This window comes from Fukomys damarensis, unplaced genomic scaffold (assembly GCF_012274545.1).
Source record: "Fukomys damarensis isolate Sample0158 unplaced genomic scaffold, DMR_v1.0_HiC HiC_scaffold_18, whole genome shotgun sequence".
In the NCBI taxonomy this organism is placed as follows: domain Eukaryota; kingdom Metazoa; phylum Chordata; class Mammalia; order Rodentia; family Bathyergidae; genus Fukomys; species Fukomys damarensis.
In genome coordinates, this window is record NW_022900930.1 from 23,709,541 (window position 1) to 23,722,847 (window position 13,307).

The 13,307-nt window shown below is 36.0% G+C and overlaps 1 protein-coding gene across 1 annotated transcript in view; it reads right to left on the reverse strand.

Annotated features, from left to right (window-relative positions):
* The window catches only part of Tenm3 (teneurin transmembrane protein 3), a 615,432-nt gene that overhangs the window by 174,722 nt on the left and 427,403 nt on the right, over window positions 1-13,307 (reverse strand). The window contains exon 5 of the mRNA XM_033765428.1: window positions 1,938-2,176. Within this exon, the coding sequence (XP_033621319.1) occupies window positions 1,938-2,176 (239 nt within the window). The remainder of the gene's footprint in view (window positions 1-1,937; window positions 2,177-13,307) is intronic.

Below are 13,307 nucleotides of genomic sequence, written 5' to 3' on the forward strand. Positions count from 1 at the left end.
AGAGGAATAAGACAGGAGGCTAATGACTAGACAATAAAAGCAGACAATTTTTAACAAAAGAAAAATTTTGAGTTTTTACTTAGAAGAATTATAGTTATATTCACTAACGAATCCCTGAAAAGAGTACAAATCTCAAAAGTAACAATGACCTAATCTCACAGTAAAAATGCTACTTTTCCTGCTAGTTGAACCACAAAAATAAAATTAAATAGTATTAAAGTGCTAATCAAAATATTTAACAACACTAAAGGTACACGTATTTACCTATCACAAAGGGTATGAGACCTGTGACTCTGATGCCGAATCCTAGCCCTCCTTAGTATTTATCTGTCTGGCTTGCATTATGTTAAAAAAGGAAGAAGAATCCCTAGAAACACATTTGGGTCATTTATTACATCACATTTATTATGTGTGCATTTCAGAATCATTTAAACATCTTTAGCTGCACACTTCTGACATGTACAAATAATTTATCCAGCTAAATAGAAGAAGCTCTCTTAATCACTGGGATATTTTCTAACTGAATATTAGAAATTAACCTGTGAAAAGTGGTGTTAGTTGTGAAATTCTTCATTTACCTTTAGTGTCGTAACTGTTATGAAATAGCACAGCATTGTCACCAGGGTGTGATCTTGAACAAGTGACAAGAGTCTCGGATTTGAGTCAGCCATTTTAAGAGGAAGAAGTTAACTGGGATTTAAAAGTGACAAAAAGGTTTCGTTTTGCTTTCCTCTCTGACTGATGGGTAGTAGCTGTTTGAGGTGCTGCATGCACTCTGATGGAGATGATGAGGACGCCTCCAGGTTCAGTTGGAAAAGTGCTCTGAATCATTAGTGATGTTTTTCATGGTCAAAAAATTGGAAATAACGGTACATAACATGCCATATGGCCGCCATCCCTGACTCAATTATCTCTAAAGTTCTTTCATGCTCTACAATTCTGTTTTTCCATTAACCATAGTGACTCAAAATGGTTATTTCATTTTTCCAAAGTACATAATTTATATCTAAGGAGTATTGTAGCTATTGGTAGAATCTGGTTCATTGCCGAACACATCATACTATCTATATAGAGCTCTGTAATATTCTTACTCAGTTATGGGATTTCATGGGGCAGCACAAATTGCTTTGTAAACTTGAGAATGCATCACTGGCTGTTGTTCTTGGTGGATAAACCACACAGCCTATGATTTCTCTCAGTGGACACCATTAACATTTCAATGTGGTAGGCCTTTCCCTATACTTAGAAGTAGAACAAACAAGATGTGGTCATTTCTGGGATTTAAAAAAGCCATTTCCAGTAGTTTGCTTAAATATATTACAAAATAGTTAAACGAAAGGAATATTTACAATTTCTCTTAGCTTCCATCATTTGGGTTACTCTTCAATGAAAAGCATGATCAATACCACATCCGAAAAGATGAAAAATCACAAATGTGAAGGACTGGAGAATCCATTCATTGTTTTATGGATGCCCAGGGCCCTGGAGAGCACTCCTGAGTGCAAGATGATAGTCCTGAGTGATGAGTCTTCCATTTAGATGGCTGAGCTAGCAGAAAGACACGTAATGTCACAAGTCGTGGGGAGCTCCCCACTGAGCACAGATGGAAGGGGATTCTTGTAGAGTGGTCCTTCTTGCAAATTCATGAATTATTTTGTGTGCAAAAAATGTCAGTAACAAATCTACAGTATAATTTGGGTCCAACCATATAAATTGCTCTTTATGAAAAGGAATTACCTACACAATTAGCTCTCCTCTTTTTCTACATCTGCTGAATATTACTTAAAAAAACCTTTTGTGATTTATATTATTACCAACCCATCCCTCACAAAGTACACCTCTTAATATACTTCTTGATTAAAAATAAATAAATCTAACAAAACAATGGTATAGTGTCCCAATTGACAGATAAAGGAATTCTAAAATCTTGTTCTTACCTATAAAATATGACAGGAGTATTGCCAGGAGCACTGAGACTCCTACAGCACACAGGGCAGTACATTTCCAGCTACAGTACTTCGAAGACTTCTTGAATTTAAAAGCACTTCTTGATAGGGTGTTTCTAGGTAACGGCCGAGTAGGCGGTGAATAAACAGAGCCAGATGCCATTGTGTATCCTGGGGTTGCAGTACTGAACAGTGGCGTTGTCCCTGTTCCTGTTTTGAATAGGAAATGCCTGTGAAAAAGGAGAATATCGGTATAAGATATGGTTATGCTGTGATAGGAATATGTTCAATGAGAGACAGGCACAGCTATGCATTAGCTCGCCACTGTCTCTCTCTTACATACTCCCTCTCCCTCATTTACCTTGTACAACCTTAAAAATTAAGAATTAAGTAAATGCTTTAACCAAAACAACCAAAATCATAAGAATGAATCTAATGAAAGAGGCTGATATTTAGTGTACGTAATAGGGTGCACTACAAATGATCACTGTCCCTTCGAGTAGACATCTTCAGAGACTATAAAGTTACTCTAATCTTATACTGGTAATTTACTGAACAAAAATCATTTTGGAACATCCCTTAATGAACTGTGTTAAGAGTATCTTCATAACTCACATAAGAAAACTAGTCTTGTTTCTTTATAGCTACACTTGTACTTACATGAGAGCACATATTCATGTGAGCACACGTATACATGTGCTGATCGTGCTAATGTTCTGCATGTACATTTACTTTCTGGATGTCCATTGAAACATTCTCACCCTAGCCTGCTTCACTTGCCGTGGGCAGTGGGTCAGTTCTCCAGAGATGTAAACTATTTTATTTTTAGCTTAGGTCAAACACAATCAGGAAGGTAAATCTGCAGGAGCTGAGAGGGACAGAATCACAGAATACTTTCTAAAACCAACCCTAAATAAATGAAGAGGTCAGTGAAGTAGGTTTTAGATCATGTATCAAAAGGTTCCCCAACAACTGAATCATACTACAGTAGAGCCCACTGACTCTAAAAATGATATACTCTCTTTGAAAAAAATTTTAAGGAGAAATTGAGGGAAGTTGACTGATTTTAAAATTCCTATTAACAAAAGACTCTCCAAATTAAAAAAAAAGTTCTACGCTTTTCATGTTTTACATTTAATATTATGTTGATAACACTGTAAATTCCGTTGGTGTCCTAACATTCATAATAACATTCCCCTCTACCCTGTGAAGCAAAGTTAATGAACTGTGCTTTCTCCTTCACATTTAGGAGGTTAAAGATGTCCTTGAACATCCCATGTACAATCTTTACTCAAGATTCATTCACAGCGTACATGGCTAAATCTATTTCATTTCAATACTCATTTATTTTATTATATATTATAAAATAATTCAATATATGGAATTATTAAAGGGGGTAATAACAGAACTGTAAAACTAGACTGCCAGTGTTTTAATTCTGTTTTGTGTTCTTGGATAAGTCCTTTAACCATTCACTTTATTTTCATGAGGAACAATCAAATTTATTTCACAAAGTTGTTATGAAGTTCAAATGAGTCAATATTTATTGCAAAAGAATGTAAAAAGTATTTGGAATATAATAAGCACTACATAAACTTTTGATGATTAAAGAGGAATTGAACTCATGTTTTTATTATATAATTGCTTAGGAAAAGCCAAAAGGTATTTAAGAGATACATAGAGTCTGCAGAAAATTATTATGTGAGTAACAGCCTAGGTAGCTTATAGAAATGGTGAAAGTCATTCAAGTGTGTCTAGCACAGATATAGGGTGGAAAATTCTGGATAGAAATCACAAGATTGAGGTACTTAAGTTCTTCCTCTCTTATTTCTCTGTAATGTCAGTATGGGAACTTTCAAAGTTTTTTCCATCTATAAAATAGAGCTTATCTTACAAGGTTCTAAGCCAGTTAATGAATTTAAAAATGTTTTGTCAACCACAAAATTAGAAAAGATGCAAATAACAAGTTACAACTTCTATGTCTTGTACTAGTGACTATATCATGAATCCATTTCCCTCCACTGAACTACTTTATAAAACTAATTTAAAAGTTTATAGCTTGAATTAAATGGCACATTGGACGGATCATTTTTAGCACTTCCAACACAATCATATTTTAACACAGTAAGTAAGAGTGTAATCTCTGAAACTAGATTGTTTCAAATTCGGATGCCACCTATCACTAGCTGGATGACAGTAGACGCACACTTTCCATGCCTTAGTTTTATCACCTTTGAAGTGAGCATGATAATAATACCTATTTTTACAGGCTTTTTATAAGGTTTAAATGAAGTACACATATAATATGTACATAAGTATCCAGTACAGAGTAAGTGCTCAATAAATATTAGATATTTATTATTCTGTTCAAATTTGCATATTGAAATCTATATTCCAACAAACCAAAAATACTAACTTGAAGGTTTTAAATCCCTGTTCAAAATATATCATTGCTGGGGTTGCAGACGAGTGGTGGAGTACTTGCCCAGCATGCACAAGGGTCAGTGTCTAGCACCCCCACACACACACTATCATTAAAACTACTATGTACAAAATGAATTTTCTAGTTTGCATATTGGGTACTGGTTGTTCTATACGCTGGCATCAGTCTGAATGAGAAGATGGGCTGTATCAGGCCAAGAAGTAATGGTCATTTAGATGAGGCATCAACAAACTGCGCAAAGGCACAGAGAATACATATTTTATGCTTTCCTGGTTGCCCCACTGAATACAGGAATGATTGTGCTGTGTTCCAATAAAACTTAATGAACATTGACATTTTAATTTCATAGAATTTTCTTATATCATGAAATATTATTTTCTTGCTGTCAATTATTTAAAGATGAAAAGGCCATTTTACATCAAAAGCAGCATGAAAACAGGGAGCAGGGCTGGATCTTTCCTGTGAACTACAGTTGGCTTCCAATCTACACGTTCACTTTTTAAGGATTATATAAGAAGACCCAGTAAGAAACCCAGCAGACCATAGTAACAGACTATTCCCTAACATTGGAGAGGATTAAAAAAACATAGCCTGAAGGATGCATAAGCACTCCAGTTGGAGAAGGTAGGGCCTATGTATGTGTGTATGTGTGCATGTGTGTATCCATCTATCTATCTGGAGATATATTATATATGTATAGAATTGGAGATGGTGAGACATATATTTAATTGGACGAACTCTTCTAGTTATCTTCTTAGAGATTTCACTCTAAGAAATCTCTGGCATACAATATTGGACATGTCTCACGGGACCAAATGATCATCTTCACTGAGTACAGAAAGACAGAGGATGATTGGAAACCACTTGTCATGTTGTCACTCAGGCACTGGTCCTGACATCACAGCCCTTTTAGATGACTCCTCCTGGTGTCACTGTCGACTTGTGCTAACTGTCCATTCTGTCCCCTTCACGAATGACAACAGTGACTGCCATTTCCTGAGTACTCATTAAGTGTTATATATTATTTCATTGATTATTCACTAAAATGCACTGAAGGGCAAAATAGCTATTAGTATAACAGTATCACCATCCTTCATCTTCCAAGTCGCAGCTCAGTTTTATAACCTGACCATTGAATCCAACCAAAGACATCCTCTTCAATCTCTATCATGTCACCATGTGTATTTTCTTCAAAATGCTCATTATAACCATTATTGCTATCTTGTTATTTTGTTTACTTGTGCAGTATATTAAACTTCTCCCCGGCACTGGGGATCAAACCAAGGGTTACTCTACCACTAAGCTACATCCCTATTTTAAAAATATTTTTATTACTGTTTCGAGGCAGGGTCTCAGTAAGCTGCCCAGGATGTTTCTTCCACCTGAAATTTATTCCTTCTTTCCATGGTTGCTTTGCCTCCCCCTGTGAATTTCAGTGACTGTTTTATTTACTTGACTCTGGAAGCGATGAGATAAGATGAAGAGTAGAAAGAGTTTGAGTCTCCTGTTGGTTTTCTAAAGTCCACACTATTAGTTGAAATGAAATGAACTCGAGTATAACCAGAATGTCTGGGAGAAAAACAGCATGAATGAAACAGTTCCCTTGGTACAAGGACAATATCTTCAGGCTCGAGGAAAGCAAAGAACTCCTGTTGCAGAGGATTCAAAGGGACCCATGGAGAGAAGCCTGCTCTCTGCATGATGGGCAGCATGCTGGGAAGGTAGCAAGACTCCCAAGAAGGCTGAAGCTCTTTCTGCCATTTTTGAGGGTATAAAATAGCAGAGAAGCTACCCAATGCAGATCTGCACACAGAAACAAGCAATGGTCTGTCATATTGTGTACATAGGCTCATGGCCCACAACAGATTATCTTGTTATAGTCTTTAGCACTACACAGACCGTCCGGAGGAAAGAAAATACACAGAAGATTTAAGAATATCTGAAAGCATCAGAATGTAGAAAATATTCTCATTAGACTAGAAAAAAATCCATTTTATTAAGGGTTAGGAAGAGAGAAACAGAGGAATGGGTGAGGGCAGAGGGACTGACTGCGCCCCACTGATGAAGCCCCTGTTCTGGCAGCTGAGGAAGGAACTCCAGAGTGCATGGAGGAGGAGCTGAAAGCAAGGAAAACTACCTTGAATCTCAGGCAGAGAGGTGAGGAGATAACTGGATACTGGAGAGACAGGCCTGGAGTTTGCAGGTGAGGCCGTTATACTGGGCCTTGCTGAGATTCCTATGTCTAGGCATGATTTGTAAGAAGCGGACTTACTTTCCGCACTTCAAGAGTAGCACAGAAATGGTCAAGTGTGCCATGATAACCGAGGGTCTTCACAGGCAGGAATAAGGCTGTCTCAGCAATAACTCACAGACCCATAATGGAGGAACAGAAGGAAAGAAACTAAATGTCCTGGTGGAGAAGACTCAATCATCAGATTCACTCTGCTGTGTTTAGGGCATCATATTAAGTGACAGCATAGGAGAGGGAAGGACGCAAAATGTCTAAGGGAAAGTTTGCAGGAATGAGGACTTATGTAAGCAAAACTCTGAAGCTGTAATTCTACCCTACTAAGTTGATAGGCTAAGAATGACATATCCATTACAGAACTCTAACGCCTGTCTTCTCCCACCAGAATGTATATTCCACAAATTCTTACTCACCTCTGTATGTTCCTGGGACATACTAATTGATCAGTAAGTATGTGTAAAATTAAATGGTAGGCAAGGAAGATAAATACATTTGAACATAGTTGGGACCAAAGTGAAAAGCACCTCTGAAAAGTGTTAAAGCATTATTCAAAATAGTTCGAGTAATTTTTAAATGGGAGATGGGATTTGAATCTTCGTTCAAAAGGGACCCAAAAGATTACAGTCCTAGCCTCAAGATAAAATGCGAATAACCACGAATGGAGGGCCATGGGTCTGACTGACACTGACATCTCATTTCGGTTTCCCAAATCTAAATCATCAATATATCCTCGGGCTGCTGAGCCAGCCAAGAAAATCTTTCAAATACTAGGATTGAACTGCTATAAAATACTTTTTCACAGAAGAAAGGGAAACTTTGAGATATTGTTGGAAACAAAGATGTAAGAGTGGGGGATGTGGCTCAGGGGAGGAACACATCCTTTGCACGTGTGAGGCCTTGAATTCAATCCCAGCACCATCTTCTTAAAAAAAAAAGGGGGGGAATAAATATATAATTCTAAAGTATGTTACTCATTGATGTTATTATAACTGAAAACTTCTTGGTCTTGAAACTTTCTATTTTATTTAATACATAAATTTACTTTTGCTGCTGTGAGAGATAACAGAATTTAATTTTTTGCCAGACTTTAATATGTAGTTTTTTAATATAAAATGGAGTACTACTCAGCCATAAAGAACGAGAAACCAGAGACATTTACAGTAAATGGATGCACATTGAGGTGATACTCTAGTGAAATAAATAGGATGTATATATGTAAGTACCAAATAGTTTCTCTGGTGTGAAAAGCTAAAAGTGCAAATAAGATTCAAAATATATAGTTGATATTGTCTAATAGGAAGAAAAGGTCTAAAAGAGTAGAGGAAGTGGGAGGGGTAGGGAAAGGTAAAAAGGCAACATAAACAATATGTGAAAAGGAAAATCATGGAAATAATATCTTTGTAAAATGGGAAGGGTGGAGGGGCTGAAAGGAGGGCTGTGGAATGGGGAAAAATAAGAACCAAGATAAGTCATGTAAAGGTACAAGATCCCAATGCTGAATAGTATACCTAAAATGTACCAATAAACTTAATAATATATATATTCTTCCCTTCTGTCAAAATGACCAACCATCTCAGGAGAGCATCAGATTAGGGTCTAGGCATTCTATGCACAGAAACATAACACACTGAATGAGGAGGCAAAGCACCAGTGGCTCATATTTTTAAATCATTGGTCTTCAATGCAGTTTTCTAATGTGTAGAGAAAGAATTAGTAAATATTGTTTAAATTGTTGTATTTTGAATCCATTTACAAATGATGTCATTTGTGAGGACTGATTCCTTCAGGTAAAATAGGCCATATAAACATGGTAAAATGTCCATGTGAAAAGCTCTTACACATGGCAGGTAACAACTGTGGCGACGTATTTTCTACAGCAGAGACATGTGGTGTCAGATTTGGTACAAACGGGTTAAGTGTTTGGGTTCAGACAGGATGCTATCTTTCCAAAGAATCATTTTCTTTCCATTATAATACATAAAATATAAAACCCTGCAAACTGCATCCCATGATTAATAATGTATCTTCAAGTCCAGGTCTCCCTTCATGATGATTCCTTATGCCAGGAATTCTATAAATATTTAGTGAAGAAATGAATATTGAAACTCATATGAGGTACACAAAATAACTTTCTGGTGAAAAAATTATTTTGTCATCTCAGGCTTTATAAAGTGCACATTTTTCTGTGTTATTAGTCTCTCTTCATCCTATGACTCTGCCTGGTCGTTCGACTTTGGGAATACACTTCTCACATATAAAAATTCTGCAAAAAATACAGATGGTTTTGACCTGGCATCCATATGAGATTTGTAGAATAAAGGCAGAATTTTTTTTTAATTCCTCATATTTGGGAATAAAAAAGTGAATCCTGTGAGAATACGCCCCACTGTATTCAGCAATAAAGCAACAGCGGCAGCAGCTTCTCTTTAACACCGAGCACACTGGAGCCAGCTGATTTTGTTCTGATGTTTCTAATGATGCCCTTGCATGACGCCTGCCTCTAGTTCCTCAGCTATTTGTGCCACTGTTTTCACTCTGGTGATGAACTAGAGAGGCACACTTGAAGAGAGACTATCAGAGACTGAAATGAGGAAAATCAATTTCAAAGCCCCAAAGACAGCTGGTGCAGAAGGTCACTGAACACTAACAGTTGCTTTGTGGCTTTGGAATCTTGAGGGGGATTCTATTTAACAACAACAACAAGACAAGAACTGTGGAACTGCACTACATCATTAGCTTCTATTTCCATGCAGCAGCTAACACCCAAATGGGAAGGATTGCTGTATATTAAGCACAATTAATAGTTGCTCGTCTGGCTTTGTAAATTGAAAGATCTGTTTTTTGTTGATCTCCCTTCATTTCAAGAGCTTCTATTCTCTGTTCTGCTAGTTTGTATTTTTAGGATTCTATGATGTATTCTTTACACAGGTCAGGTCAAAGATTTAAATTTAGTAAGCAAAGTGACAGAATTTCTTCACTGCTTTTGTTTTCCCATTCCCATATTCTTCGTCACAGTTCAGTATCTTTGTCCTTTAGGTCTCAGATTGAGGGACTTTGGGTAATTTTCCATTACTCTTCCTTCCTGCCTGCTCCCGTAGTTCTACCTCCAGAGATTCCTGCATGCTTTTTTCACAGCATTTTTATCTTTCTTATTTCAAGGATACGTAAGTCCTGTGTTTTTCCAACTCAACTTTCTCCTTTTAATCTATTTGTTGCAGAAGAGGCAAGAGTAACATTTTCATTGTTAATTTTCTTCCACCTGAAAATGAAATGTCATGTTTTAAACACTGCACTAGCTGGGTGTGATTGGGCACAGCTGTAATCTCAGCACTGGGAGGCTGAGGCAGGAAGATCACCGCAAGTTTGAGGACAGCCTGGGCTACCCAGTGAGTTCAAGGCCAGCCTGAACTACATAGGGAGACCTTGTCTTCAATTCAAAACAAAAAAAACAAAACACAAAGCCAAAACAAAAACATGAACTTACCTGTATTCCAAATTACTTCTATAAGTTCAGTCAGCATTTTTAGCTTTTTTTCCCTCTTAAATCTCAGTCTACTTAAAATTGTTTCTTCTTATTTTTCTACCTCTTAACCTCTTAGTGGGTATGTTTTGTTTCTTAGGTTTTTGTTGTTGTTTTGTTTTGTTCTTGACAGCACTGGAGACTGAACCCAGGGGCTCCTACGTGCTGGGCAAATGTTCTACCACTGAACTACATCCTTAGCCCTTCTCTTCATTTTTAATTGATTTTGTGTTTCAAAGTAATAACAATATATATCATCACAAGATTTATTTAGATAATCAGATTTTTGAGTTATTATATATAATGTCAGTTAATCAAGTGATGCTTTACTTAAGATCCTAAAATTAAGTACAAAAGTAAGTAGATTATAATAAGCTTATAAGTCACTTAAAAATGGGTTAATTCTAGTCTTTTGTTCAGGAGATTAATATAATCACATTATTGCTCTAATATTGGGTAAACAGTTTAGTGTGTTAGAAATTATAGGGATCTAAATGAAAAGCAACCTCGGAAAATGTGTTGTAGCATTATTCAAAATGTCTTGAGCCATTTCATTAATGAGAGATTAGGACAGAAAATAAAAAGCAAACAAAAAGTGTGTGATTACTGAATGAAATTTTAATTAGCTTAACTTCATAAGTGGTTATCGTCACATAAAATAGTTTGTTTTCTTCAATGTTTTAAATAGTATTAAAAACTTTTTTAGAGATTAACAAAGCAAATGATTGGAATACAAAGAGTATAGCAATAGATGTTCAGTGCATGTCCCTGAGGCACTACTGAAAGCTTTATTAGAGATATGCGGACACCTGGAAAAACATGTCTGTTGCATATAACATATATTATTCTGGGAGAAAGGCACTACTGTATAGAAGATCTTGATTTTTGTGCCCTCTTTTTAGATCCTTTGTTCAACAAAGAATCATTTATGTTAAGCTAAATGTGAACTGTTAAAATGCCTTCATGTCTTGGTTTCTGCTGATGTTTGTAAGCAAATCAATGAAAAGTTAGGTAGGATATAAATTGTTTTCTTCAAATTAGATATTATGTTCTTAAATACAATGCACCAATAAGAAGAAGGATAGGCTATATTTGGCCTAATTAACTACCTTTTCAATATTCAAAGTTCTCATTTAAGAGATAAACATTTTTAAGATGTAGGTTCATTTTCCTTTGAGCCAAATATAAGTTTCTGGATTTAAGAGGGTTATTAAAGGTCTCACAAGATTTCCTCAACATCAAATGACATTTCCAAAATGACATTTTCAGATCTAAAGCAAATAAATCTCATACTTGTGGATTAAATTTATCTGGGAATATATGAAAGCTAAACTTAACTACCGAGTTCAACATAGTTTTTGTCACTTGATGTAAAAATAATGGATAGTTTACGTGAAGTTCATTTAAGATACTTTAAAAAACTGTTAGTACTCTTGTTAGTGTTACTTTCTCTATTGCCCATTATCACTCATTTAATTATTTATGGTCTTTAATTGTTTATCTTTATTAAATAACACAGACAATATATGAGCCCAAAATGTCAATATATATTTGAAAGAACTGATGTGCATAAAACATGCTACAGTATTAACTGTCACCAGAGCATTCTGCCTCTTAACATCTGTGCTTCTCACAGTCTTTAGAATTTTTACTATCAAATTCTGAATTGTAAGCTCTAAAACCAGCTGAATTATTTGTTAAATGAGCATTTTAGGGACATGTTTATGACTAATAAAAAGGATGAATAAGCAGTCTATTAAAATTATATGATTTAATAATGAAAAGAAATACAAAACTTCTTGCCCCCATTTGATAGGAAACTAAGAGAATCAAGTACATCTAGGAAATTACTCATTCTTACGTAAGGCTTGATTCCAATTTGTTTTCCTTACCTTTTGGCAATTTATTCTTAAAAATATCTAGAGACGTCTAGTACAATTACTGTGCTTAAAGGATTAGATATTTTGAAAGAAATCTCTAAAGGCCAAAGATGCTGGCTCTCAGAAGCTCTGCAAAATCCCTGAACTAGGACTGGAGAGTTTGCTGTGAGTTTTCGGGGAGAAATCCATCCATGCTCGCTTCTGCAGAAGGCAGTCAACAGTTACTTAGCTTATAAACGCAGTACAGCCTGACTGATTACGGAATCACAAGTTTTAGGAGGAGGTTTTATTAACTCATGTAGTGAGGATTAGGGCACCAATGTGGGCGAAAATGTATTGAGAGGCAATCCCATGCATTAAATTGGTGCTGGTCAAGTGTTATAGTGCATCACAATCACCTGGTGGGCTTGTTAAAGCATAAGTCTGGATGGGGTAGAAACCCAGTAGAGGATGATGGCCAGGGTCCAAACTTTGAAGAACCACTGTGTAAGGTACTAGTGCATTAGTTTCTTAGTTAATTTAACTTTAAGACTCCTTTGAAGATTGTAAGACATTTTAGAAAATCAATTCAAAAGACTCTTACACAGTCACTGTTGGTAGCTTATTTCACGTAAATTAAGAACAAACGGAATCTGGGTCTGGTAGCACAGACATTATTCCTGCACTCTGAGAGGCTGAAGTAGGGGGTTTGCAAGTTCAAGCCCAGCCTGGGCAACACAGCAACTGAGTAAAAGAGTCTTCATAAGTATAACAAAACACAAATGGAATTTGGATAAGACAAGGTTCAATCTGTCAGACTTAGAGTCAAATGGCTTAAACATTTTTCAGTTTTTACAGTTTTAATTTTTCTTTCAACATTCTTATTTTTCTCTTTCATTTCTCTGATCAGTTGTTTTCCCTAATTGCTTTATCTTTTTTAAAGTCATTGCTACTTAAGTATTTCCCATGTTTATTGGTCCTTTATGTCTAAATGAGATACCATATATCCTGTTTTGGTTCTTTGTTATTTCCTATAGTGCTTATATGTTTATTTTCATCTGTAACACTGAGTAGTAGAGTATTTTGTTTCACAAGTACCTTCATTCAAGGGTTCTCTTTTCCTTTCCCTTTGAATTTAATTCTTGTTCTTCTGTGCATGCGTAAGTTTCACTGATACAGTAATTGACACTGGGGCTTTACAACTTCCCAAAATGTTTCACTACTTTCACTATACAGATAATGCTATTTCTCTCCCCTTAATCTCTCTGGCTGGGGTAATTTCTTTATATGC